The sequence below is a fragment of the Malus domestica genome, chromosome 03 (genome assembly GCF_042453785.1).
Source record: "Malus domestica chromosome 03, GDT2T_hap1".
Classification (NCBI taxonomy): Eukaryota; Viridiplantae; Streptophyta; class Magnoliopsida; order Rosales; family Rosaceae; genus Malus; species Malus domestica.
Window position 1 is genome coordinate 11,436,367 of NC_091663.1, and position 25,215 is coordinate 11,461,581.

A 25,215-nucleotide genomic window follows, 5' to 3' on the forward strand; every position below is an offset into this window, starting at 1 on the left:
TGCATTCTACGAAACGTTTTTCAACGATCCAACCATCAAACTTATTTTTACACACTCCGAGATTGCATACATAAAAAATCGCAAAAAACAAACATTCAGAGATTTGGTAACGGAACAAAAGTTTTTTATGGTTATAAACGAAAATTCACAATTTAATGGTTATTTTAGCTCTGATTTTAATGAACGTTTACAGCTACACTCCTCGACCCTATAAGAATGCAATGAATGAATTCGATCTTTAATTTAAAATATTTACAATAGTGGATAAATATTATTTTATACTTAATGGAAGTATAACATTAACTCTTAAGTGTTTGTTAAATTTATCAATTTGATAGGATATGCATTATATGAAAATAGTTTCAACGATCCAGCCGTCAAATATGTTGGTATATACTCCGAGATAGCATGTGTAAAAAATCGCAAAAAAAAAAACATTCAGAGATTAGGTAACGGAACCATGAGTGAAAAAAAAACATTCAAAGATTATTCTGGCGGCCTCCCAAAATTTTGCTTTGTTCGTGTCCGTTATATCCGACAGGGCCATGAGTGAAAATAAAATAAAATTTTAAACCATGTGTTTATTTATTTATTTTTAAGCAATATAACATTTTAAAATAATAGAATAGTCAATTTATGTTGGTTATAACTGCCATAATACTAAAATAATAACCACCAGAAACTAAAATAATAAAATAGTCAAATTTTGTCTGTTATAACCGCCACCATTAACTTAAAATCCGTTGGAATATGTTAAAAATATTTATTAAAAAAATTCAAAAATACTGGCAGTTATAACCGACAGGATTTCATTGTTATCCGACACTAACTGAATGATATGTCGGATATCTTTTATCCGACATAATGGCTTATTACACCGCTACCATCATCCGACACATAAAACTAATATTGTAGTAGTGCAAGTCACACCAGAGCGTTCTTCGCATCCACCAAGAGGACTAGGCACTTGTTAAGGTGCCTCCTTAGAGGAATTGAGGCATAGGTTTCGACGACATTGTCCGCCTACAAGAACAAATCAATTACATTAAACAATTTGAGTCCTAAGAAATATTTGTTACGAATTAAATTGTTTATATAGATCGCTACGTACTTGCGATGAGGTAGATGACTTTCTTCGAGTATGAGAACTAATTGATTTCATTGAGCTTGAGCTTGAGGCCTTGCTTTTAACAGAGCTTTGTCTTCAATAACTCAATTTATGGACATAAATATTCAACATTACCAGTGAATAACCATGCACCAACTTCACACTCCTAGATGCAATAACATTTGGAACAACTTTTGTGTTTCTTATGAGAAGACAAATTTGATGATTTGAGGAGGAACCCCTGTAGAGTTCTAATTCCGAATTCGAAGCTGAGAAGGCAAGCAAGATGAGGATGAAGGAATACCTTAATGATTTGAGCTTAAAAGCATAGCAGGCAAGCAGCACAAGTCAGGAGGAATACCTTAATGGGCGACCTGCATTGTCACGTTGAAGAGTGAGGACTGAGGGTAAGGAAGTGTCAAGACTGTGGATGCAAATTTCTTCCTCCTTGATCTTGGACAATTTTGCACCTACAAAACAATTAACACCTTAGGTTAAGGCCAAGAGCCTCACGCGCCCACGATGAATGGGGGGGACTTTGTCCGAAGAACCTCCGATGCCAAAATTAGAATTTAAAGAGAAATACTGTTTAGAGAATTTTGGGATTTTTGCTAAAGTGTTGGACTGAATATTTGGTGAAAATAGGAGTCTATTTATAGGGCTAGGTTGGTTCACTTTAGAGAGGAATGTGGCCGGCCACTTAGTAGGGTTTTTAGGTTTTGTTTTGGTTTAATTAGGCAATTAATTGGCTAATTAAACATAAAGGGAAATGTTTTGGTGGTTATGGAATTTATTGGCTAATAAAAAGGAAGAAATGGTGAAAAAGGTAGAAAAAAATGATGGATTAGGTTTTGAAATGGGGATAGCCGGCCCTCTAGTGACTTTTAGGTTTGAATGGGTGTTTCAATTTGATAATTAAGGGATTGATTAGGTAATTAATCCCTTAATTAGTCAATTTTTAGGAAATTTGAAAGGAATATATTATTTAGCTAATTGATTAGCTAAATAATGGAATATAAAACATATTAAACAAATTAGGTTTTGGGAATTACCTTATAGAAAGGATTTGATGAAATAGGCCTTAAATTGTTACCTATTTTGGGCACTTTTGACTTGGTTGAAAGATGATTGCCCACTGCTCACGCGTAGGAATCCTGGTATGCCTCAAGGGTATTTTTGTCCTCTTTTGTCCAAAAAACCATGTGGCGCCTAGTGAATATTTTTAGCTCCACAAATGCCCCCACACCTGTTGGGCTGCTTGCAGAAAAGGGCAGCAGGTGTAGAGATCTTCTTGCTTTAGGAAACTTAGGACTGCTTCCTATTTTGATGTAGATTCTCTCTTTAATAGGAAATTAGATCCTTCTAGGAAAGGGAAATAAATTTCTCTTAAAGCCTATTTAAGTCCACCTTAAGTGGGTTATTAAATCAACTTTGGAGAGCGATTTATTCTACCCTACAAGAGAGAGATAGCTTAGAGAATATTTGTTCCCCCTCTTCTAGCAATCTTCTACATCTTGCCCATGCAAAGAACCGTCTTTCGTTGCTTTCTTCGTCTTCTTCGTGCCATACTGAGGTAAGAAAAAATTAATTTTCTTTGTCTTCTTCTTGGATGGTGCTACCGCAGGGCAGCCGTCGGGGTGGTGCGGCACGTCGGCTGGCATAGGCCAAGAGTTGGCTCGGCATGGGCCGATGAGGTATTGTGGCAGGGACCACTGCTTTAAGATGCTCAACTTGACTAGAACCAAGGGTAGCTTGTGTGGCTGGGGTCGCGGATTGTGGCGCTAGGGCGCAATACTAGGCGAGTCACATGGCTCATGTCCTTTTAGGCTTTTGGACATGACGCAAGCTAGGCCGGTGATTGAGAGAAATGACGAGATTGCGGGCCTCATGAGCTGCTGGAATGTTGGGTTGAACTGCCCTGCTAGGTACCACGAATGGCGTTGGTTACTTTAACTCTATTCGTCAGGAGAAACGTGGGCTACTCCCAAAAGATGAGGTGAATAGGATCAAAGCAGATGCATTGGCTCGTCCAATCACTGTTGTGGGTCTTGCTACAAGTGAAGGTAGGAAAATGGATCTTCCCTGCCTACTCAAGAGATGCCGGCTGAGAAAAAACCAAAGACTTATTTCGCTCGCGCGGGTTCGCTGATTGCCTCCAAGCTTGTGATTGACTTGACTTTTTCCAAGGGGACGAAAAATGAGGCTACTAGATCTGAGCATGTGGCGCCTGCCATGTCAAGAATGGTTAGTACGATTGTTGATAGGATTGTTCGGCATAAAGGTCATGTCATGCCCCTAATGCCGAATTTTGTACCAAGACGTCTGTTGAGAGCTAAGTCTGGTTCACCTTTGGAGAGGCTTACTATTATGAAGAACGATAAGGTGGACTCTGCTGCTAAAGTGGCGCTAAAGCCCATTCCTTATGCTGTTGAGACTGATTCGCCTGCTGGGAATGAGAAGACTGCTCGCGTAGGCAGCTGTAAGAAATCCACTAATCCTGCTTCTGGGGAGGCTGCTGAGATCTATGTGCTTTTGAAACCAGATCTCTTGAAAATATGAACGCTTGTGCCAAGTTTGTTGATGGCATCAAAAAGGTGTTTGCTCAAGCTTGCTTGCGAAGCATACGACCCAATTATAGAATGACAGCTCTGCTTGCTATGATGCAGATATAGCAAAGCTGCTAAGGAGATGGCAAATACAATGGCAGATTTTGAGCTCGTTGCTTTGAAAGGATGAAAAGTTGATTACTACTTATAACCAAGTGATCCACTTCAAAAGAATCGTCGATAGGTTTGAACCCCAAGTGTTGGAACTTCAAGGTGTACTGAAGATCAACAAAAGTCTGAAGAAAGAAGTGGATAAGCTGCAAAGCATCCATGTTGGTCTGCTCGAGGAAAATGAGCAGCTGAAAGGTGAAAAAGCTGGGCTCGGGGTTTCGAGACCTTCTCTATTTCTCCGGAAGACTTACTTAATTTTACATTTAAGGCTTCCATTGGTGAAGTAGTTAGAGAGGTTAGTGCCCAGGCTGGGGCAGCCGAGGGTGAAGCGCCGGATAATACCGCTGTTAAGAGAGTCGCGGCTGCTGAGGTGTGGCAACCGAGTAATCGTGGGATGTCCAAACTGCTATAGTCTTCTAGGTAGCCTTTAGGATTTTATTTGTTTTTCCTTGTAGCTCTTGTTTTGCTTGAACTCATTTGGCCTTTGCTAGTTATTTATAAACATGTTTTCCTTCGCTTTTCTTCATCTTCACTTCTTTTGTTCATGCCCTAACCTTTAGACTTGATAGACCAGTGGAAAGCATGCTACTTTTTATAAGCAGACAAGCCCGCGTAGCCTATGCAGCCATAGGTGTTGGTGTAGAACTTTGCAAAGTTGTTAACCATAGGGTTGGCAGCCGGATGCCTTACTTACAGAAGCAGACAAGTCCGCGTAACCACTAGGCTGTTAACCTTGGCTTTCTCCAATTCCGTAGGTTGCGTAGCAAGTATCACAACACTTTAAGACTTGGTGTAGGTTGTTCTGCGCTTGGCAGAGGTGAAGCTTATCGACTACGTAGTATGTCAGCAATGGATAAAACTTCGTATATGCACGCTAGCTTGTTTAACCTTTCACAAGAACGTGAGGTTGTATAAGTCTAGCGCGGCTTTACTGCTCAAAAGGCAAGCCATAGGCAGTCTTCCAGAATCCGTAGGCTACCTTAGTGCACTCGGTAGCAGTATTAGGGTTCCAGGGTAGTCGTCTGTAGGGCGTACTGCATAATGTGCCCCTTCCGTCTCTAGGGTCCGGTTCCCCACAGATTAGGCTAAGAGACCAAAAATCCTTCAGTTAGCTAAGCCTTGAAAAAGACCATTGTGGCTACTTCTAAGAATCCCGACGCAAGCCATCGTGCATCTAGTTATACTAGGGCAGCCAGGCTCATCCACGTCTGGATATTCGGAGTGTAAAGTTTATCCTCCCGTCTTGGAGAGCTGACCCATATGGGTGTCAGGGAATTGGTTTACCCTCTTGCATTGGAGAGCAATTAGTTTACCCTCAATCATTGGAGAGCATGGTTGGTCCATCGGGGGGCGCAATTCCTGCGATAAGTCCCTAAGTAGGGCGCAGTCTTCTTTTGACGTGCATGAGTGATCAGTTGTTGTAGGCATGCAGTCGAGCCAAGTTGTGATTACTTCTGAATTCCTCATTAAAAAAATGAGTGAAACGAATGAGAACTTAGCTGTAAGGTAGGAACTGCATAACAACTGGATAGTCATCGGCTTGTAAGGTGGTGCCCGTCGAGCTTCTTGAGCCTTCGGGTTTTGCTGTAGTAGGAGGTCACACATGGTACTTCTTCAGATTGTAGGCCATCCACTGCTTTTCAATCTTTTTGCCATTTCATGGTGGCGAGGGTGTAATTACTCTTGCCTCCTACTCTGCTGATCTTGTACAGACCTTCCCATATGGGATCCATCTTTTTGAAGCCTTCTCTGTGGAGAGTGATGAAGGCTTTTCTTAGGACTAGATCTTTGGATGAGAATGCTATGACACTTAGGCTGTTGGCTTCATCTTTATGCTTGGCTTGTCAAGATATTACACCGAAATATAACGTTTTGAGTTGGTGATCAAGTGCGGAGCCTAGGTCGGCTAGTACGTCTACATAGGTGTTGTCTGCCCGGGGAACTTGAATGAGAGTTTAAGTCTGAAATGCTTCAAGTTGCTTGCGTACTTTCTCTAGGTATTACGTCATCAATATGCAAATGCCAGAAATCTCCATTGAGGGAGCAAGTGCAGCTAAAGTGTGCTCGGCTGCTTTCGATGCGCCGTTGGGTCGCTCTGTTGCATTGTCAAGGCTAGGTGTGAAGGCATGGTAGGGAGCCGTGGGGCTGGGGCCATGTTACATGTAGCAGGAAATGCTCAATTTCTGGTATTGGGCCACTCTAGAGTTGAATAATGGAGCAAAGGTTGGCTAGGGCCGTGTGACGCGCAGCAGCAGGTAGTGCTCAACTGCCGATACATGTTGCTTTTATGTAAAATCTTATGGGGCGACGAGGACAAAACTTGCTTTTGAGTGTTCCTTCCAGTGTTCGTCTACCCTTGGCGTGTCTTTTGGGCCTAATTGTTACGTTCGTCAGGATTCGGTGGAATAGTGCATCATGATGATGACTGGTGTGCATTTGAAGGTAAAACTTGAGGTTTTAGGTAGTGCTCAACTGCCGGTACATGTTGCTTTTATGTAAAATCTTCTGGGGCAACGAGGACAAAACTTGCTTTTGAGTGTTCCTTCCAGTGTTCGTCTACCCTTGGCGTGTCTTTTGGGCCTAATTGTTACGTTCATCAGGATTCGGTGGAATAGTGCATCATGATGATGACTGGTGTGCATTTGAAGGTAAAACTTGAGCTTTTAGGTTACAACAACTATCGTTGAAGTTAGCTTTTGAATTTCTGATAACATCAATTAGAGCTTTTAAAATGTGGAATACAACTGATAGCATCGAGGAGAGCTTTTAAATTATGGAATACAGGTAGTCTGTGGAACACAGGTAGTCGGGCCCCCAGCTCTTCTCGTATGATGGTAGAGCTTATTTCTGCTTCAGATGCGACTACTTGTCCAATCAGACTTTGAATCTCCTTCAGAGTAGTGGGGAACTTGATATTCAAGATCACTTGGATTTACCTTAAATGGGCATCGGCGAACTTCGTCCCAAAGTGCATGCTTCTCTGCCAGAGTGAAAAAGTCTGCCAGAGTTAGATCTTCTTTCATTATCAGTTTTCCGAACAGTGAGTGGTCTGCTGGAAGTCCTTTTTGGAAGGCTGCTCTAGCTATCGAGTCGTTGCATCCGATTATTTTTACCTTCTCTACTTTGAACTTCCTCACATAGTCGCGAAGCGACTCCTTTGGGTTCTTCTTGACGTCAAACAAATGGTCAGACTTCTTTTTTATCGAGCGATAGGTTGAATATTCTTTGGTGAAAACCAAAGAAAGTTCGTAGAAATTTCGGATGGATTGTGGCGGCAGGGTGTAGAACCAATCTTGTGCCTCGCCTTGTAGAGTAGTGGTGAATATCTTGCACATGAGATCATCGTTGTTTCGATAAAGGATCATTGCGCTTCGGTAGCGTTTTAAGTGTCTCTCCGAGTTTTCATCCCTTTTGAAAAATGTGAAATGTGGCATGCTGAACTTGCTTGGAGGCTCTACCTGCTCGATCTCGTCCGTGAAGGGTGACCTGCTTATGTTGGTCATGTTCCGTCATAGTGCCTCGTAAGTGACCTCGTTACGTTGGAAATCATGCAATCGCTTGGTCAAGAGTCTCTCTACTTCTTCCTGAATTTGCCTTTGTTGGGGTAGCGGAGCTCTTGGCTGCCTCCAACCATGACTTGTTGGTCTAGGCTGCTATTCCATGTGTTTGGCTCGTCTATGCCACGGATGCAGTGCATGTGGTGCGTTCCTAGCAGGCGAGCGAGTTCTTCACAGGCTGTTGGTTGAACTAGAGCTGGATTGAGTGATTGCTTCTCTCCATCCATCGTGCTGACTACTCTGATGTGAGGTAGATGATGCTCCTTGCGAGCTTATCCGCGAATGAACACTTTGCCCGGAAGGTTGCTCATGTTGACTATCGGAATGTGACCCCAACCGTGAATGTATGCTCATCTGTATGCCTAGTCGAGAGTGCACGCTCCTCCGCGTGCTAAGACGGGAGTATACGCTATCTCAGGGGCCCAATCGGGAATGTACACTGCTTGAAAGTTCGACTCGTGGCTGCTTGCCGGGACGCTGCTGGAAAGGTTCGTCTGCCCTTGTCCTACTTCGGGATACCTCGTACGAGGCACGTTGGATCCCGATGCGTTGCAAAAGTTGATACCAAGGTTGTTTGTTGTGCAAGGGCGCTCATCAACTCTATGACTTGTCGAGACAAGTGTTATTCGCCATTTGGATTGGAAGAGATTGGAAGGAATTCACCTCCTTGGGCAGTGGAAGAAATATGGTGAGAATGCCCCCGGCTCGATAGTAGGTCCGGATGGTTGAGATAGTCTTGGGCCGACTTGGGCTGCTTGGAAAGCCACTGGAGTAGGCTGGGCCACGAGAGCAGGCTGAGCTGTGAGAGTGGGCTGTTCGACTGGAGCAGGCTGGGCCACAGGAGTGAGCTGCTCGTCGGGAGCAGGCTGGGTCAAGGAAGTAAGCTGCTCGGCAGGAGCAGGTTGGGCCGTGAGAGTGGGCTGCTCGACTGAAGCAGGCTGGGCCACGGGAGTGAGCTGCTCGTCGGGAGCAGGCTGCTCGGCAGGAGCAGGTTGGGCCGTGAGAGTGGGTTGCTCGACGGGAGTAGGCTGGGCCACGGGAGTAGGCTGGGCCACGGGAGTGGGCTGCTTAGCATGTGATGCATGCGAATGCGAGGCTTGGGCTTAGGCCCATGCAAACTTGGATGGCACGGCTTGGGCCATGTCTTTGGTGTCGTGAGCCTTGGATGGCATGGCTCGGGCCATGGTGAAGGCACCATGCTCCCGTGGTGGAAACTCGTGGTGGTGGTGCTGCTCCACTTATTGTCGCATTTAGCCTTATGGATCTCCGCAATCCCATTTCTTGAACATTAGAATTTTCACTTGTGGAATTTTCTAAATTTCTAGCCATTATATTTTGCTTATACATTTTATCAAAGAACCTTTGCAAGTAAAAAGTTCTAATAATAAGAACGTATTAAAAATATTCAAATGGACTAGAAAATAAAGAAAAAAAAACCTTTTTGTGTGAGAGTCTTCTACGAGTATGGATTTCAACTCTCAATGAAAGCACCAATTTGTGGATGCAAATTTCTTCCTCCTTGATCTTGGACAATTTTGCACCTACAAAACAATTAACACTTTAGGTTAAGGCCAAGAGCCTCACGCGCCCACGATGAATGGGGCGGGGTTTTGGCCGAAGAACCTCTGATGCCAAAGTTAGAATTTAGAGAGAAAAAGTGTTTAGAGAGAAAAAGTATTTAGAGAATTTAGGGATTTTTGCCAAAGTGTTGGACTGAATATTTGGTGAAAATAGGAGCCTATTTATAGGGCTAGGTTGGTTCACTTTAGAGAGGAATGTGGTCGGCCACTTAGTAGGGTTTTTAGGTTTTGTTTTGGTTTAATTAGGCAATTAATTGGCTAATTAAACATAAAAGGAAATGTTTTGGTGATTATGGAATTTATTGGCTAATAAAAAGGAAGAAATGGTGAAAAAGGTAGAAAAAAGTGATGGATTAGGTTTTGAAATGGGGATAGCCGGCCCTCTAGTGACTTTTAGGTTTGAATGGGTGTTTCAATTTGATAATTAAGGGATTGATTAGGTAATTAATCCCTTAATTAGTCAATTTTTAGAAAATTTGAAAGGAATATATTATTTAGCTAATTGATTAGCTAAATAATGGAATATAAAACATATTAAATAAATTAGGTTTTGGGAATTACCTTATAGATAGGATTTGATGAAATAGGCCTTGAATTGTTACCTATTTTGGGCACTTTTGACTTGGTTGAAAGATAATTGCCCACTGCTCGCGCGTAGGAATCCTGGTATGCCTCAAGGGTATTTTTGTCCTCTTTTGTCCAAAAAACAACGTGGCACCTAGTGAATATTTTTAGCTCCACAGAGACAGTGAGGTGTGGGTGACTGGGTGTTGTTGCAATGAGAAATTGTAAGTGTGGGATAGCGGGTAGGCTTGGCAATTCCTGAAACGACCCGATAACCCGACACGACACGAAATTAACAGGTGTTCAGATCGACACGATAATGAATTGGATCGTTATCGGGTAACCCGATAAGCATCTGTTAAGATAACGAGTTGATTCGGGTATACACGTGGGTAACACGATACACGATAAGCAAAATATTAATTTTATAATTTTATAACCCTAAAAAAGTACTATAATAATTATATATATTAATTTAACAATTTTATACCCCTAAAAACTATAATAATTATATATATAATTAAATATTAAAAATTGATGACCATTGGATCGGCTTAAATATATATACCATTTAATTTCTTAAGTGTTATATGTACAAAATAAATAAATTTAAATCTACTTAATATATATATATATATATATGTACCATTGAACTTGATGGGATACGAATTCTACGAAACTAATTTCAACGATCCAACCATCAAACTTGTTTGTATATGCTTCGAGATCGCATCAGCAAAAAATTGCCAAAAAAAAACATTCAGAGATCAAGTAACATGACAAAACTTTTTGACGGTTATCAACGGAAAATTACGATTTAACGGTTATTTTAACTCTGATTTTGATGATTTTTTACAGCTACACTCCTTGACCTTATATGAATACAATGGATGAACTCGATCTTCAATTTAAAATATTTACACTAGTGGATATCTTATGTTATACTTAATGAAAGTATGAATAAACTCTTAAGTGTTAATGAATCTATTGTTTTGATGGTATACGCATTCTACGAAACTAGTTTCAATTATCCAACCGTCAAACATGTTTGTATATACTTCGAGATCACATACACCAAAAATTGTAAAAAACAAACATTCAGAGATCAAGTAACGGGACAAAACTTTTTGACGGTTTTCAACGAAAAATCACAATTTAACGTTATTTTAACTCCGATTTTGATGATTTTTTACAGCTACACACATTGGCCCTATATGAATACAATGAATGAATTCGATCTTCAATTTAAAATATTTACACTAGTGGATACCACAAAATCTTATGTTATACTTAATGAAAGTATAAATAAACTCTTAAGTGTTAATGAATCTATCGTTTTGATGGGATACGCATTCTACGAAACTAATTTCAATGATCTAACCGTCAAATTTGTTTGTATATGCTTCAAGATCGCATACGCCAAAAATTGCAAAAAACAAACATTCAGAGATCAAGTGACGAGACAAATGACACACCCCGACCCGGAATGTCCACTAGGACTCTGAATCAAGTTGTGCTGGCCGACACCTGGAAGGTGACAAAGCCATAAAGTGTGATGATGTGAAAAGATTATGAATAAATTTAAACCTAAGAGTGCATAAATACCAGAGTGCACTGGTGAGCGGGAATAAACCCACTGTACACGTGATGTTAGAGCATAAGTAAGAACAAAATAGTGAATTAAGAATCATACCCTCGAAATAGTCTCCGATACTAAGAATCGCCACGAGTTTTTGATGATAAGAAAACTCAGCTAATGAAACCTAGAGGGTGAAGACAAGACAAGGGTGAGTGACCCTGTAAGTAAAATACTAATAGAAAACATATAAAACATTTTAATCCCTCACTACAACACTTGAATAATTTACAGAGAATTCATAATATACCACACACAACATCTCATCAATACTGTCAAATGATCATGCGATTAATAACTCATACTAGTACGCAAATCGGAGTCACCCATGGTGCCCTGCATGACTTACCCATATCTCATCACATATACTAGTTCATTATATATTTCATCATATATGCTAGCTCATCGTATTACATATCTCCTCAATCATGGTTAGCATATAAGTTGGAGTCACCTATAGTGACCTATACAACTGAAATCATAGCTTATCAATCATTGCTAGCACATAAGCCGGAGTCACCTCTAGTGACCTGTATGACTGAATCATAGCTCATCAATCATTGCTAGCACATAAGCCGATCATTGCTAGCACATAAGCCGGAGTCTCCTCTAGTGACCTGTATGACTGAAATCATAGCTCATGAATCATTGCTAGCACATAAGCCTGAGTCACCTCTAGTGACCTGTACGACTGAAATCATAGCTCATGAATCATTGCTAGCACATAAGCCGGAGTCACTACAATGACCTATACGGCACTACACTGCACATACGTCGGAACCACTAATAGGGTCTGTACGACAAGACTAGGTGTAATATAGTTATGTTCAATGCTACGCACTCAAAATAGCCATGCGATAAATCGCTAGTCACCTATGAGTCGGAACCACCTATGGTGGTCTGTACGACAAGACTGTGCACCTAAATTGGATCCAATATGAGCATATGGTATGGGAGGTGACATTATAATAACAGGCATGTGCCATATCTTTGGCAATCACCCTAGGTGCAGTTTTATGAGCTTTAAATACATCTAATATAACATGTACAACTCATAGGCAACCTGTACGACAATGTTGGAGTTGCTATAAACGTAAATGTAGTCATATCATAACCTCATCGATTCAACTAATATTGTATACTTACTTGAATTTACTTAAACTTACCTGAACTTACCTGAATGTCCTACGTTCACCTTTGCACTTCAGAGCGTTCACAGCACCACAATTATATATATATATATATATATATATATATATATATATATATATATATTTGCAAACAATTCATCTCATCATTTAAGCATTATTTAATATGCATGACATTTTTAAAGCATAAATCATTTAATTGCATTTTTTGGGAGAACATCAAGCGTATACATATATACTTAAAACCAAGAGCCCACACACATTGCTCAATACCTTAAACAAGGCTATGGTCACAATTATTTAATCTCATTTCTTATATGGCTGCATCTAACGTCTCATTAGACTACCTACGTACCCTAAGTAGGGATCAAGTCATTTGTAGTTCACAATAATCATTTATAGTAATACGCATATGGATAGATCACGATGAACTCTAACTCAACCATCTCATAGTATTTTATAACATATAAATATATATATATATATATATATATGTCATGGCATAAGTTTCTCAGTTCTATTTAAAAGCATTTATAGAATTATCAATCATGAAACATAAGATGAGCAAGGAAAGATCCACTCACCTAGAGTCCATGCTACAACTTCCTAGCACGAACATCAAGGCGTCACAAACGATCGGGCCTGTGACCAATTATCAAACCATATCTCAAAATTCTCGTTGATGCAATACATAACTTACATCGCACATAAGTCTACGCAATTTGGTCCAGAAGATCTACAAATCAGATCTCTGATCCGTAACTTCCAAGGATCCACATTATGCTTCTAGAATAACATACTAAAGTTTCGGAACGATCCAACGATCGAATCTCCGCCGATTGCCAAAACCAAATGGCGGTTAACATTTTATTTTACGAACTTACAAATCCAATTTGAGGAGATCCGTACATCGGATTCCCAATCCGTAAGCTCCTATATTCCTCAAATATTATGAATAATAACCTATTAAAGTTTGATGACGATCCAACGGTCGGATCGTCGATTCATATAATAGCCTATTAACGTATCTTAGAGAATTTTGGTTCTAACGATCAATCTACGTCATTCAATTCTCAAAACTGAATTCAAGGCATCTTATATAGCCTAAAAATAACATTGGAGGCCCTCGGGCCACGCGCTTCGGCGCTCACCGCCGTAGGTGGAGGTTGGCCGCCCCGACTCGCCAGAAAAATCAACTATTTCTAAAAATTACCAAAATTTGCAGATTTGAAGATCTCAATGAGTAGAACAACTTTCATACCTGTGACGAAGGCCAATTTGGCCTGAAAAGGCTCCAATTTTATCAAAACCCGTCAGAACCCTAGAATTAGGTGTGCTTCAATTCGTCCTCTACTCAAGTCCACCACTCCAACCAACAATTGGGCATTGTTTCTAGGCTCAAGGGAAGTGTATGGGTAGTGGTAATTGGAATAAATCGTTTCAAAAATGGTAGATTTGGAGCAAAGATCTCACGGCACCCGTGTGGGTGTTCTTCGCGAAATCACAACAAAACTCGTTGATTTTTGGGTCGAATTGGATGCTGGGAAATCTTGAGAGTGTTTGAGGGCAATGGGAGGTTGAAGAAAACCGGAAATTTGGACGGAAAACCGTCGGGAAACCACCCTACAAAACCGGGTCTTCGCACGGGTAAAAAAACCCGACTGCTCCCCTCTTTTTCCTTATCCCTCCTTTCCCTCCTTTCCTTCTTTTGGTTGGCCATCCTCTCATTCTCTCTTCTTCTGATTTGCCCTCTCTTTCTTCTTCCAAATTGGACAGCTTTGCCCAATCCTTTTTTTTTTCTTTTCTTTTTCCTCTGTTCTTCCTCCGACTCTCTTCTTTTCTTTTTCCTATTCTATCCACACTAAAAATACTTATATATATATATAAGTATAAATATTAACTAAAACCAAAATACTTCTCGGGTTTACAGTTCCGTAAAACTTTAACCATAACTCCAAATCCTCTTATGCTTGATCCTACGAGCCCGCGTTGTTGAATACTTCAGGGATACGCTAAAGCAAAATTTCATACGCCTCACCATACGCAGATCAACGAAAATCAAAACCCTTGCCTCTAAGGGCACATTCGTAAAATCTTGCCTTTTAAAATTCATAAATTCGTAAAATTAGGGACGGGCTGTCGCAACAAAACTTTTCGATGGTTATCAAAGAAAAATCACGATTTAACGGTTATTTTAACTCCGATTTTGATGATTTTTTTATAGCTACACTCCTTGACCCTATATGAATACAATGAATGAGTTCGATCTTCAATTTAAAATATTTACACTAGTGGATACCACAAAATCTTATGTCATGATGATCGATGAAAATTGAGGATTTTATAAAAGGAATAACATGCAAGCTTTGAGTTCCATTGGCAAGGTTTAAACTTTTGAGAAATGCTTCACAACCTTGAAAACAAAAACTCTTTCATTTTGCATATCCTTGCACATTTAATATTTTGTAATAGACTAGTAGTGTATGGATGTTTGTTTATTAGGTTCTTATTTTCGAGTGTAGATGTAGTACTTAAACGACAAATGTGTTTTAATGTTTTGAAGTAATATTTATGTGTCAAAGTGTGGTATGTGCAAATTTAAGAAAAAAAATATATTTGTATTAACGGGTTGGGTGGGTAAAGTGACCCGACCTGTTAAGGACCCGTTAAGATAACGGGTGTGACACGACATGACCCGTTAAGATAACAGGTGTTACACGAAAACAACACGAACACAACAGATACGACCCGTTTGCCAAGCCTAATAGCGGGTTAAGTGTAAAATGACGCCATTTGCACTTAATTACGATTTGATTTCTGAACCACTAAAATTCAAACCGACCAATAACTTTTGGGTCAGTTCGGTTTCTTTAGTTTTGATTTGGTTTTTTTTTTTTTATTTAAAGTTTTTCGTTTTAGCTTGGTAAACAATTTATTTCTTTTTGGTTTTTCGAACCCACTCCAACATAACTCAATTCTTTGAGTACGTTATGTTCACTCCTCTCATGTTTCGAGATGCCAATTTCGTTGCAATGCTATACTACATTATGTCATTTTCTTAATTATTCTAAAATTTGGCCAGCTCTTTTATTCAAAATGATATTTGAAATTCGCATAACTTTTAACTTTGGTTTATAAAAATAAAAATCAATAGAACTAGTACTTGAGTTTGTCCACCGTAAATCATTTTGGTCCTGTGAAAATTTGTCAACATCCTCGTTAAATTGTCATGAATAACCATGTGACCACATTTTTAAGCGTATTTTTGTTAAACCAATCCCTCCACTTAATGAGGATATTGAGAAACAAAAATGATTTACGGTAAACAAATTCAGATACCACATCAATCAATTTTCATTATCAATGACAAAGTAAAAAATTATAACAATTTCAGAGGTCATTTTGGCTGAAAAAATTATTGGGGTGAGGGCCCCTTCTTGCCCGAGAAGTTCAGTGTTGTAATTTCCCTTTTCATATTAAAAATTTGAAGGAAAAGTCACTTACTACTATGGTCTAGTGGTATTCATCTCTACTTGTAAGTGAGATATCTTACGTCTTAGATTCGATTCTCACCAAATGCGAGTTTAAACCATATTATTGCTACGTAATTGTGAGGCTAAGCCCACCCATTCCTTCTTAGTATAGATAATATAGTTTTTTTTTTAAAAAAAAATTGAAGTAAAAAAATAAAAAATAAAACCAAGAACAGCATGCGTTTTTTTTTTTTGTTTTTGAAATTTTTGTTAGGTCCTGATTTGGTGAAATTTTTGTTAGGTGTCTATGAAGAATCACAGTGTTAACACTAAACAATACCCGCTACAATCCGGTTATTGTATATCAATGAACTTTTGTCGACACAAGAAAGAACCAAGTCAAGAGGATACGGGTCAACTCCTTGCGCCAAAGATTTTGCCATTTCCGAAAAAACTAAATTTCTCATGTCCTGTAGTGTTTACTCGTTTCAGATTCCACATTGACGTATTGCCTCTCTCCCAAAAAAAGTACAAAGAAGAAATGTATTATTCAAACAAAACAAAAGATAAATGTCTACATGCTACAACATGAACATTGCATATATGCTGATAAGTGCACGCACATCGCGTACGCACAGCCCCCAAATCTATCCTAATGCAAAAAAATTGAACTGCATTTGATGAAATTCTTGAAATCAGGACCTAAGAAGTCCCATTTTTCAATCTGATGGAGGAGCGAAGTTTGTTTGCTCACTGTAACCCCCCATGTAAATAATGTTAGGTCCACCCCTAAGGACTTTGCGCCAGCACCCAGCGTATTTATCCACTCAAGTGAACAGTGGAGTGAACAGTAATAGGCTAAGGCATCCCCACCCCTAAAAAAATGCACTGGCACCCAGCGCATTTATTTGGTGTGTTTTTTTTTTAAGTTTATTTCGGATAAGATTTTTAACCAATTTCGGATAAAATTTCAAATAAACTTAAAAAAAATACACTAAAATAAAATTACATACTCATCAAATAAACTTAAAAAAAAAACACACTAAAACAAAATTACATAAACTCATCAAATAAACTAAAAAAAAAACACACTAAAATGAAATTACATAAACTCATCAAATACACTTTATTCTTCAACCACAAACTTTATTCTTCAAATACACGATGAAGATGGATGTAGGGATTTATGGTTTATATGGACAAAAAAATTAAGGATGAGCTTTTTGGTATTTTTTTTCACACAAAAAGTATATAAAAGCTTTGGTAGAAGGTGTAGAAAATATTGAAATGTGGTGTAAGGTGGAAGATGAGGGTTAGGTATTTATAGAAAAAAAAAAAAACTTTTTTAAAATTTTACTGTATTTTTAAAAAAAAAAATCTGTATTTTTTTATATTTTTTAATTAATTTTAATGTAGTTAATTAATCTGGACCGTTGGATTTGAAAAAATATTCAAATCCAAGAGCCCAGGATCGGCCACGTGGCCAACACCAGCAAATAGCCCAGCTTCTTGGTCAGCCTGTTTTGTGCTGGCCCAGAGACCAGCATGGGCTGGGTGCCAGGTTGTTGCACGGGCTGGAGGACTTGGACAGGGTGCTGGGCTGTTATTTGGACAGGGTGCTGGGCAAAGTCCACTCCGGTGGACTTGCTCTTAGCGCTGCGGACCAGCCTGGCGGAATCTCCTAGAAGAAAGTCCTTCGAGCTGGATTCCTGCAGCCATTTCCTGCAACCAACATCCCCTGCCCCCCTTTCAAACTCTTTTCAGTATAAATTTTCAATCAGGTAAAGATTTTCTTGGATTCTTTCCGGTTTGCTTTTACCTTGAAATCCCACTGTAGGTCTTCTTGTATGGGACTGAATTGAACTTATTCCCAAACTGGGTTTGCTCTGCCTTAAAGTTTTTTCATCTTGTGATTTAACCATAAAATTTGCAGCCTTTAGAATATTGGGTAGTTCTGTTTTGGTAAAATATCTGATGGGTTGCCCTTGATTCTATCTGGGTTTGCTTGATTTTTTCAGATGAAGTGTTGGGTCTGCTAATTGGTTCCAGGAGTAAGGTGGCACTGACAAGCTTTTGATTGGTGATTAAAGGTTGGAGCTTTACTCCAATCAGGTAAGTCTCTTCTTTGAAATGCAATTTCCGGCATATTGATATCTGGTGAGGTTGATTAATCTTATGGATTTTCCCCGTTTAATCGTGTTAGGATATAATTCCCAGCAGGATGATTCTTCTTTCGTTTGTACAATTCATAAAAGAACAATATATGACCTAGATATTGAAATAATTAAAACAAGAGTATAAGATTGAGCTTTCAATTTATAAAAATGGATGCCGATGAGTGCTATGTATGGGCAGAACTAGAAAAGGAAATGCCATTATGCATACCCTTGAAAAAGGCAAATCAAAGTGGTTACATTCTTAGAGAATAGCACTTATTCCTGAGGATATATAGGTTAGCTTTAGTTCAAAGAATTCTATTTTCAGCGGTTGTGCGTGCATGTGTGTGTTTGTTCTGAATTCATTTGGGCTCAAAGATGACCTTCCGGTTGTAAATTGTGTTAGATGTTAGGCCTTGTGGTTGTAGGAATTTAGGAACTTTAGTATTTAGTTTGCTCCAAGAATTCTAGAGTTCATAGTCGATACCTTGTTGGTTATGAGCTTACTGTTTCCATAATTACACTAAAAGATGATTTAATAGGAGGATTTGGGTAATATTTCAGAGCAATAGCTCCATAGGTTTGGTTTTGCTTTCTTAATGTTGAGGCTTTCATTGTTGGTAATGAATATTATAATAAAATATAAAGGGGAAAATAGCAGGATATACAATGTGATGCAGTTAGCTAGAAGATTGCATATGGAAGTTTTGTGTAGATTTTCTTGTAGTGTATTACTTATTGATATTGTTTGGTTTGGTGTACTTGTGTGTTTGTTTGAGTAATGTGTGTGAGTGTATGTGCTTTTTCACGATCCCTGTATAACTCTACAAACTTACCATCATTTTTTCTGTATCCTTCATTCTTTCTATTGCGATCTGCTCCTGTTAGCTCTATGGCAACCACTGATCCAATGTCTAATCTAGTTTCTTCTATATCTATTATATAAAGAATTGATTTACTGTATCTCAAAAAAAGAACAAAAAGTAAATACTTTATTGAACTAAAGGCACTAATTTCCCTTTCTTAACTGCACAAGAGATTTCTAATTGAACTGAAGTTTCCTCAAGGCTGTAACTAGGCCTTTTTGTACTTATTTTTTAATGAATATGTGTTGTTATTCGTTAAAGTGTACATTTGAGGCAATGCCTACTGCGCATCAAATAATTTTTGTCTAAAACATCACAGATAAATACTTTTACCTGGGCAATGTAAGAAGCTTGTGACAGATTTGCTTGACACTTTTTAGCTGAGTAAGGGAAAAACGTTTTGATCATCAGCTTTAACAATGATTTGTTTTTGAAATTTTGTATGTAACATTTATAGTTAGGGCTAGCTCATGAAGGTGGCCTCTATCCTCCTTCAGTCCTTCATTTGAGAAAGAGACATTTTATTGCAAATAAATGGAAAGGAGACCACTACAAAAACAGAAAAACCAAAATGAAGAAAACCAACTAAGAGGCTCTCCCACAACAAAACTAAAGAGATAACGGCTTGCCAGTCAAGCCAAATAACTGAAAGAGACATGCACCTTCAGTCCTGTAGACAAAAATTATGAAGTTTAACCACCTCTTAAATAGTTGGGCCACATCAGACACTTCATTGCTGGAACCTTATTCCAATTCATTCAATTTTTCTCTGTATGATTTTCTGAGTTTTCATTGACTGTACAGTTGCACGAGTTGTCTTTTCAAAATTTGCGCCTTCTGGACCTGTCCTGGTGATTTCATTTATTGAATTTTTTATGTAACGAGACTGAAGTTTTGCTCTTCCTCACTATTTCAGAAGCAGTGTCAGTGATGAGTGAAGTCCATCACTGCATCCTTGGAAGACTCTTAGAGGGTGAGAAATAGTTGGTCTATACATTAAAGTGTTGATTTGGGTTAGGTATGGTGATGAGAAACTTTACTGAAAAGGGATTGTACTGTTCTTTTCTTTCGTTTTTCACAAAGAAACTTTTAACATGCAGTTGCTTCACTTTTCTTTTTATATGGCATTTTCTTGGATGGGATCTCATAGTGATCTTGGGGTTCTTTCTTAAGTTCGAATTTGTTTTTAAATTTGTTTCTTTCATAAATTAAGATATATGGTCAAAGAAATTTTCACAAGTTTGAAATTGTATTGCTATGGCCAGCGGCCTATTTCCAAGTTTTAGAGATCAACCTAGAAATTTCCTCCAGAAGTTCCTCTGGGGGCATAATTCCCCTCTGTCCCTGGTTTCTTTAGCCAAGTAAACCATAGGTATAATCACCAAAGTTTGTTTAAAATTTTCCCTAATTCTGTTTTCATCCTCGTTTTACTATTCTGATGAGATACATTGAACCATTGGGTTTTTCCTTTAAATCATTTATCCCATTTCCTGAAACTACCCTATCCATCCATAAATCTTTCTGCAACATCATCAGTGTGGCAATCATTAATGGTGCTTACTTTGAAAAGGTCCGGCATCAATCAAACTGCCATTTCAATGTGGTTGGGGAGTGTATATATAAATCATATACATATCCATGATTCATGTTTCATGCTATTCAAATGATGCAGATATGTGACTTGTATTTGTTTACTTTAGGCATATCCACTTCTAAATGTAAGATGATGCACATATTATTGTTTATAATTGTAGTTTAGAACATATCTTAGATTTATGTAAAAAAGTTGACCGCTAAATTGTAGATAAGGTATTTGAATTATACCTGAAGTTGCATTCTTGTCCCCGAACTTGCATAAAAGTTGCTATGGTGCTCAACCTAATCCCGAGTTGCAACATTTGGTCCTTTCCGTTAGTTTTTCTGTCCTAAACCATTAGACTGCTTGACCCAAAACTAATAATCTATAATTAAATAAAACGAAAACAACGAACATGATTGAACAAGGGTGTGTAAGATGAAAAAAGGGTGTGTTTTTGATACAACGATATTCTACTCTAAGTGGGAGGGATATTATACTGTAAGGGAAGGAGGATTGGGATAGGCCACACAATGTACACCAACCACAAGTGGATTAAGATCATCTCTCTCTCTCTAAGTGGGAGGGATATTATACTGGAAGGGAAGGAGGATTGGGATAGGCCACACAATGTACACCAACCACAAGTCTCTCTCCAGCGGTTGCGGAACATGAGTCGTTCTTGACATTACAGAGGGTTATCATGTGGTTTGGCAGATTAGTAATAATAAAGATGGACCGCGCTCCCCAAAGCTCCAATTCTTCCTCCCCAATCCCCACACAATCTGCATGCAATCCTTCCCACACCTACCTGCCCCCTTTCATTTTGTTTTTAACTTTTGTTATTATTTTATGATATTCATTTTTCCTATTATTTTTATTTATTTTTATAAATTGTAAGTTGAAATTCCTAATTTACCCCAATATTTAAAAGAAATAAATGGAGTTTTTAGTAAGGACTAAAGGTGCAACTCGGGGTCCTATTCGAGGACATGAACTACTATTATTCGAGTTCAAGGGCGAAAATGCAACTCGGGTATAACTCAGGTCCATTGCTACAATTAAGACAAAAAATTTAGCATACAATTATAGAAGGTGTGGAAGTGAAAATTGATCACGTCCTAAAGTTTGTTATAATTGAGAATTAAAAAATTGCCTTTGATGTTTCAACCCTAAATCAGTGCATCAACTTAATATATTTTTGTGTATTGATTAGTTAAGTTGCAAAAATAGGAGAGGAGTATAATATTACCCTAAATTTGGTTTTCAGCTTCTTATTCTTTTGCCTTCCGATGAGTTGGAACTGGAAAAGAAGTTGTACATGACCATGGTAAATGATGCGGTTAAAATATGTTTGTTGTGTTATAATGTATAAGATATCCATAAGTTTCAGTTTGGTGTGGTTCCATTTAAAGTGAAATAATTATATAAAGCTGATAGGATTTTGACTGTGCAATTTAGGATTTCTAGTTTTCTTTGCAACTAATCAGATTAGATTTCTTTAGTATCAGAAAGTGAAAATTGAATAATATACATGGGTCCCTTAGCCATTCTGTTGTTTGTCCTGGACTTTAACATGTTGCAGTAAATGGTAGAATTTTCTGGCTTTCTTCTTGGTCTGCAATTAGACTCCTATGTTTGCATGTTCATGCCCTGCTAGCGTATCTGTGAGTCTCATGGAAGTATACCACTTTCTTTCAGGTCATTAGTTATATAATCTTCATCTGTTGATGATCTTGTGCCTGCTAGTTCCCGTTCCAACATGAACAACTCATTTGGTGATGATTATGTAAGTCTTCGGAACATTAGTGATTTTATTGTCTACACAAACAAAATAGGGCAACCTTAACACTTTGTGTGCAGGATGAAGCAACTGTTGCAGGATTTGAAGTTTTAAGATCACCCGATGCAAGTTACAACAATGTGTACCCAGGGAATGAAGACGAGGCCCAGGATCCACCTCTTGTCCCTCCACAGCTGCAACAGACGTTACTTAGTTACCCAGCAAGTGCAGACACTACGGGAACTATTCCCTTACCGCAAAACGTGACACTCAACCATCTTTACATTGAGAACCGGGAGACCCCACGATCTGTGGTCGCACTTGGGTTCACTCATCGCATTCGTTCAAAATTTGTTACAGTTGTGCTATACAAACCAGTTCAAAGAAGGGGCACTACCAGCAGTTAGGAATCGAACATTAGGAGGATAGACCTAAATTAGCGGTGAAAGATACTTATTTCCTCACAGAAACTTATGAACTTAGGTTTGATTTCTGCCTGAGTTCTTTGTAGACTTGATATATTCTTCAGGGTAGACTTGGTATACTGTGGAGTTGGCTGGTTAGGTTATGATCCCATGTGAGAATTGTTTATTTGAAATGATTGGGATCATTTGATTGCATTTGTGAATATAAAATGCCTGCTTTATACAGATAAGGAAGCCTTCTCCAATGCACATCATGTGGTTGAATGATGTATGCAACACTTGCAGAAACATGCATTCAATTATTCGTAATATATATGTATTTGACCTAAAACTAGAAGCTTATCTCCCAAGCATATAATTCATTTGTTTTATTTTGTGCTCCAATTATTTTGGTAATGTGAGTGGTCAACTCCTACTGTCACTACTTATCCTTGCCAAATGGGGGAAGTAAGAGGATTATTGTAATACATTATGGATGGGTTTTTAGATAATATTCTAAACTACTAAAAGCTACGGGATGAGATTCAAATTTGGGTGTGTGCAATTGTTTTGCACTCCGTCCTACCCTGTGTATGAGTGCTCTTATGTAGTGTATATTCTGTATTTTTATTAGATATGAATGTTTTGAGATGCATTTGGAAAACTAATGAAAAAGGCTTGAAAACTTCGAGTTTTAACGATAAGAACAAAATAAAGATAAAAGTGAATAGTATCAGGTTTGACTTTTTAGTGTTAAAATGTGGTTTTTGGTTAAAGTAAACAGTATCATGAGCTTTTCGTTAAAACTCCTCTTTTTTTTCTTCAAAACAAACAATATTATCTACATTAAAGAGGAAGAGGTAGATTTGGCCTCACAATGAGGATTAAATTTGCCGTTAGTGAGAATTAAATCTAAGATCTTTCACTTACAAGCGAAAGTAAACCATTTCTCGATTTATCGTGTCATCAGGGTTTAGAAATGCACAAACTGGTTGGTCATTCAAACTATCCAAATAAAATCAATTTATGCGGTTTGGTTGGTTTTGGTTTTGACAATAACAGTGTTATATTGGACCGAATTGAACCAAACCGCATGTACTATTAAGTTTAGGATGGTGATTTCACTCTCTGATTTCCTTCACTCTTCTCCCCATTGATTTACCTTCCAAAAAAATTAGATCCGATGGTAAACGGAATACTATTCAAGTTTGGACTGAATTGAACCAAACTGTATATACTATTTAAACTAGATAAGGATCGATAACAACGATAAGTTAGAATTGTTGATCTGAATACCAACCGGATTCGATAATTTGATTAAGGGTGGTGCTATATACACAAAATTCATGCATCAAACGACTTTGCACATTCCATACGATATAATTTTTTATACAATTATTTAACTTAAATTAAAATACAAATTTGTTTGGTGCCACATCTGTGTAGCAAAAAATAATCACAAAGCGACACGTAGATTTTTGGGTGAAGATGACAAATTTACCCTCGAGGCATACCGGGTCTCCTATACGCGAGCAGTAGAAAATCATCCATCAACCAAATCGGGAGTACCCAAAATAGGTAACAAGTTCAAATTTGTCTCATCCATCCTCATTCCATAACCTCCAAAAACCTCCCAAAACATTTCTTTTATCATGATAATTAGCCAATTAATATATTTATACCTAATTAATATATTAATTGCTAATTGAATCACCAAATAACACCCCAAAACACACTTAAAGGCCGGCCACACCCCATTTCCTATATATATGACCCTATTTCTTCTAAAAAGCTACGTCTAATACTCTTGCAAAACTCCCAAAAAAAACTCTCCAAATACTTTTCTCTCTAAATTCTAACTTTGGCATCGGAGATTCTTTGGCCAAAGCCCCCCCATTCATCGTGGGTGCGTGAGGCTCTTGGCCTTGACCTAAGGTGTTAATTGTTTTGTAAGTGCAATTTTGTCCAAGAAGAAGAAGGCGGAAACTTGCATCCACAACATCATTTGGTGAATAAATTTATTTAGTGTGTCTAACATTATACAAAATATAATAAAGGCTAAACCTTTATATAATTCCCTGTTACTTATATTCAAATCCTAAACTATTATCCACCACTATGAATACCACTAGAACTCGATAATTCAATTTGTCGATACACAAAAATTGGGTTGACTTTAGTACAATGCATAGTGTCATGTAGTGACCTTCGCAAAGGTGCTTTAGTCACATAGCTAGTGAAGATAATAGAGATGTAGACAAAGGGTAGTGAAGATAATATATGAAAGGCTAAACCTAGATCCGCTTTTCATGTCATATGTTTGAAGATATATAGATAGAAATGGCATTATGTGTTTCGTAGTTTTATTCAAGAAATACATATCAATTCGGATGAAGTGGAATTAACAATTGGATTTATCTAGATCGAAGACCAACCAAGGCATTCTTATCGTTCACTTGTAGGATCTGACCAATACATGCATGGAGTACTTATCATAGAGAGTTCCTTCCACAATACTAAAAGCTCTTATAATATGGCATGGCCAGCAAACACAATTGCTTTTCGCATCTCTTAAACAAACAATAAAGGCCATAGTGTTTGTTTCCTTTGGCCTGTCATCTGGGAATTATAAGGAGTTTCGTGGGCC

The 25,215-nt window shown here is 38.3% G+C and overlaps 1 protein-coding gene across 8 annotated transcripts; it reads left to right on the plus strand.

The window, feature by feature from the left end:
- The first annotated feature begins 17,423 nt into the window (after positions 1 to 17,423).
- On the plus strand, positions 17,424 to 22,920 carry LOC103423242 (SNF1-related protein kinase regulatory subunit beta-3). 8 transcript variants are annotated; one of them, XM_008361319.4, is made up of 5 exons: positions 17,424 to 17,564; positions 17,802 to 17,895; positions 19,722 to 19,778; positions 22,083 to 22,170; positions 22,245 to 22,920. In XM_008361319.4, exons 4-5 carry the CDS (start codon positions 22,144 to 22,146, stop codon positions 22,569 to 22,571), a joined length of 354 nt encoding a protein of 117 aa, XP_008359541.1. In that variant the 5' UTR covers positions 17,424 to 17,564; positions 17,802 to 17,895; positions 19,722 to 19,778; positions 22,083 to 22,143; the 3' UTR covers positions 22,572 to 22,920. The 8 variants fall into 8 exon arrangements, with proteins under 8 accessions (XP_008359541.1, XP_008359534.1, XP_028955663.1 ...); XM_029099830.2 differs by having other exon boundaries at positions 17,556 to 17,662; XM_029099831.2 differs by lacking the exon at positions 17,424 to 17,564 and adding an exon at positions 17,587 to 17,616.
- Positions 22,921 to 25,215: the final 2,295 nt, after the last annotated feature.

Excerpts from the sequence above, each read along its gene's own strand:
- LOC103423242 (XM_008361319.4), top strand. The coding sequence starts at position 22,144 with ATGAACAACTCATTTGGTGATGATTAT. Across the intron at positions 22,171-22,244 it reads ACTCATTTGGTGATGATTAT|GATGAAGCAACTGTTGCAGG; the intron begins GTAAGTCTTCGG and ends CTTTGTGTGCAG.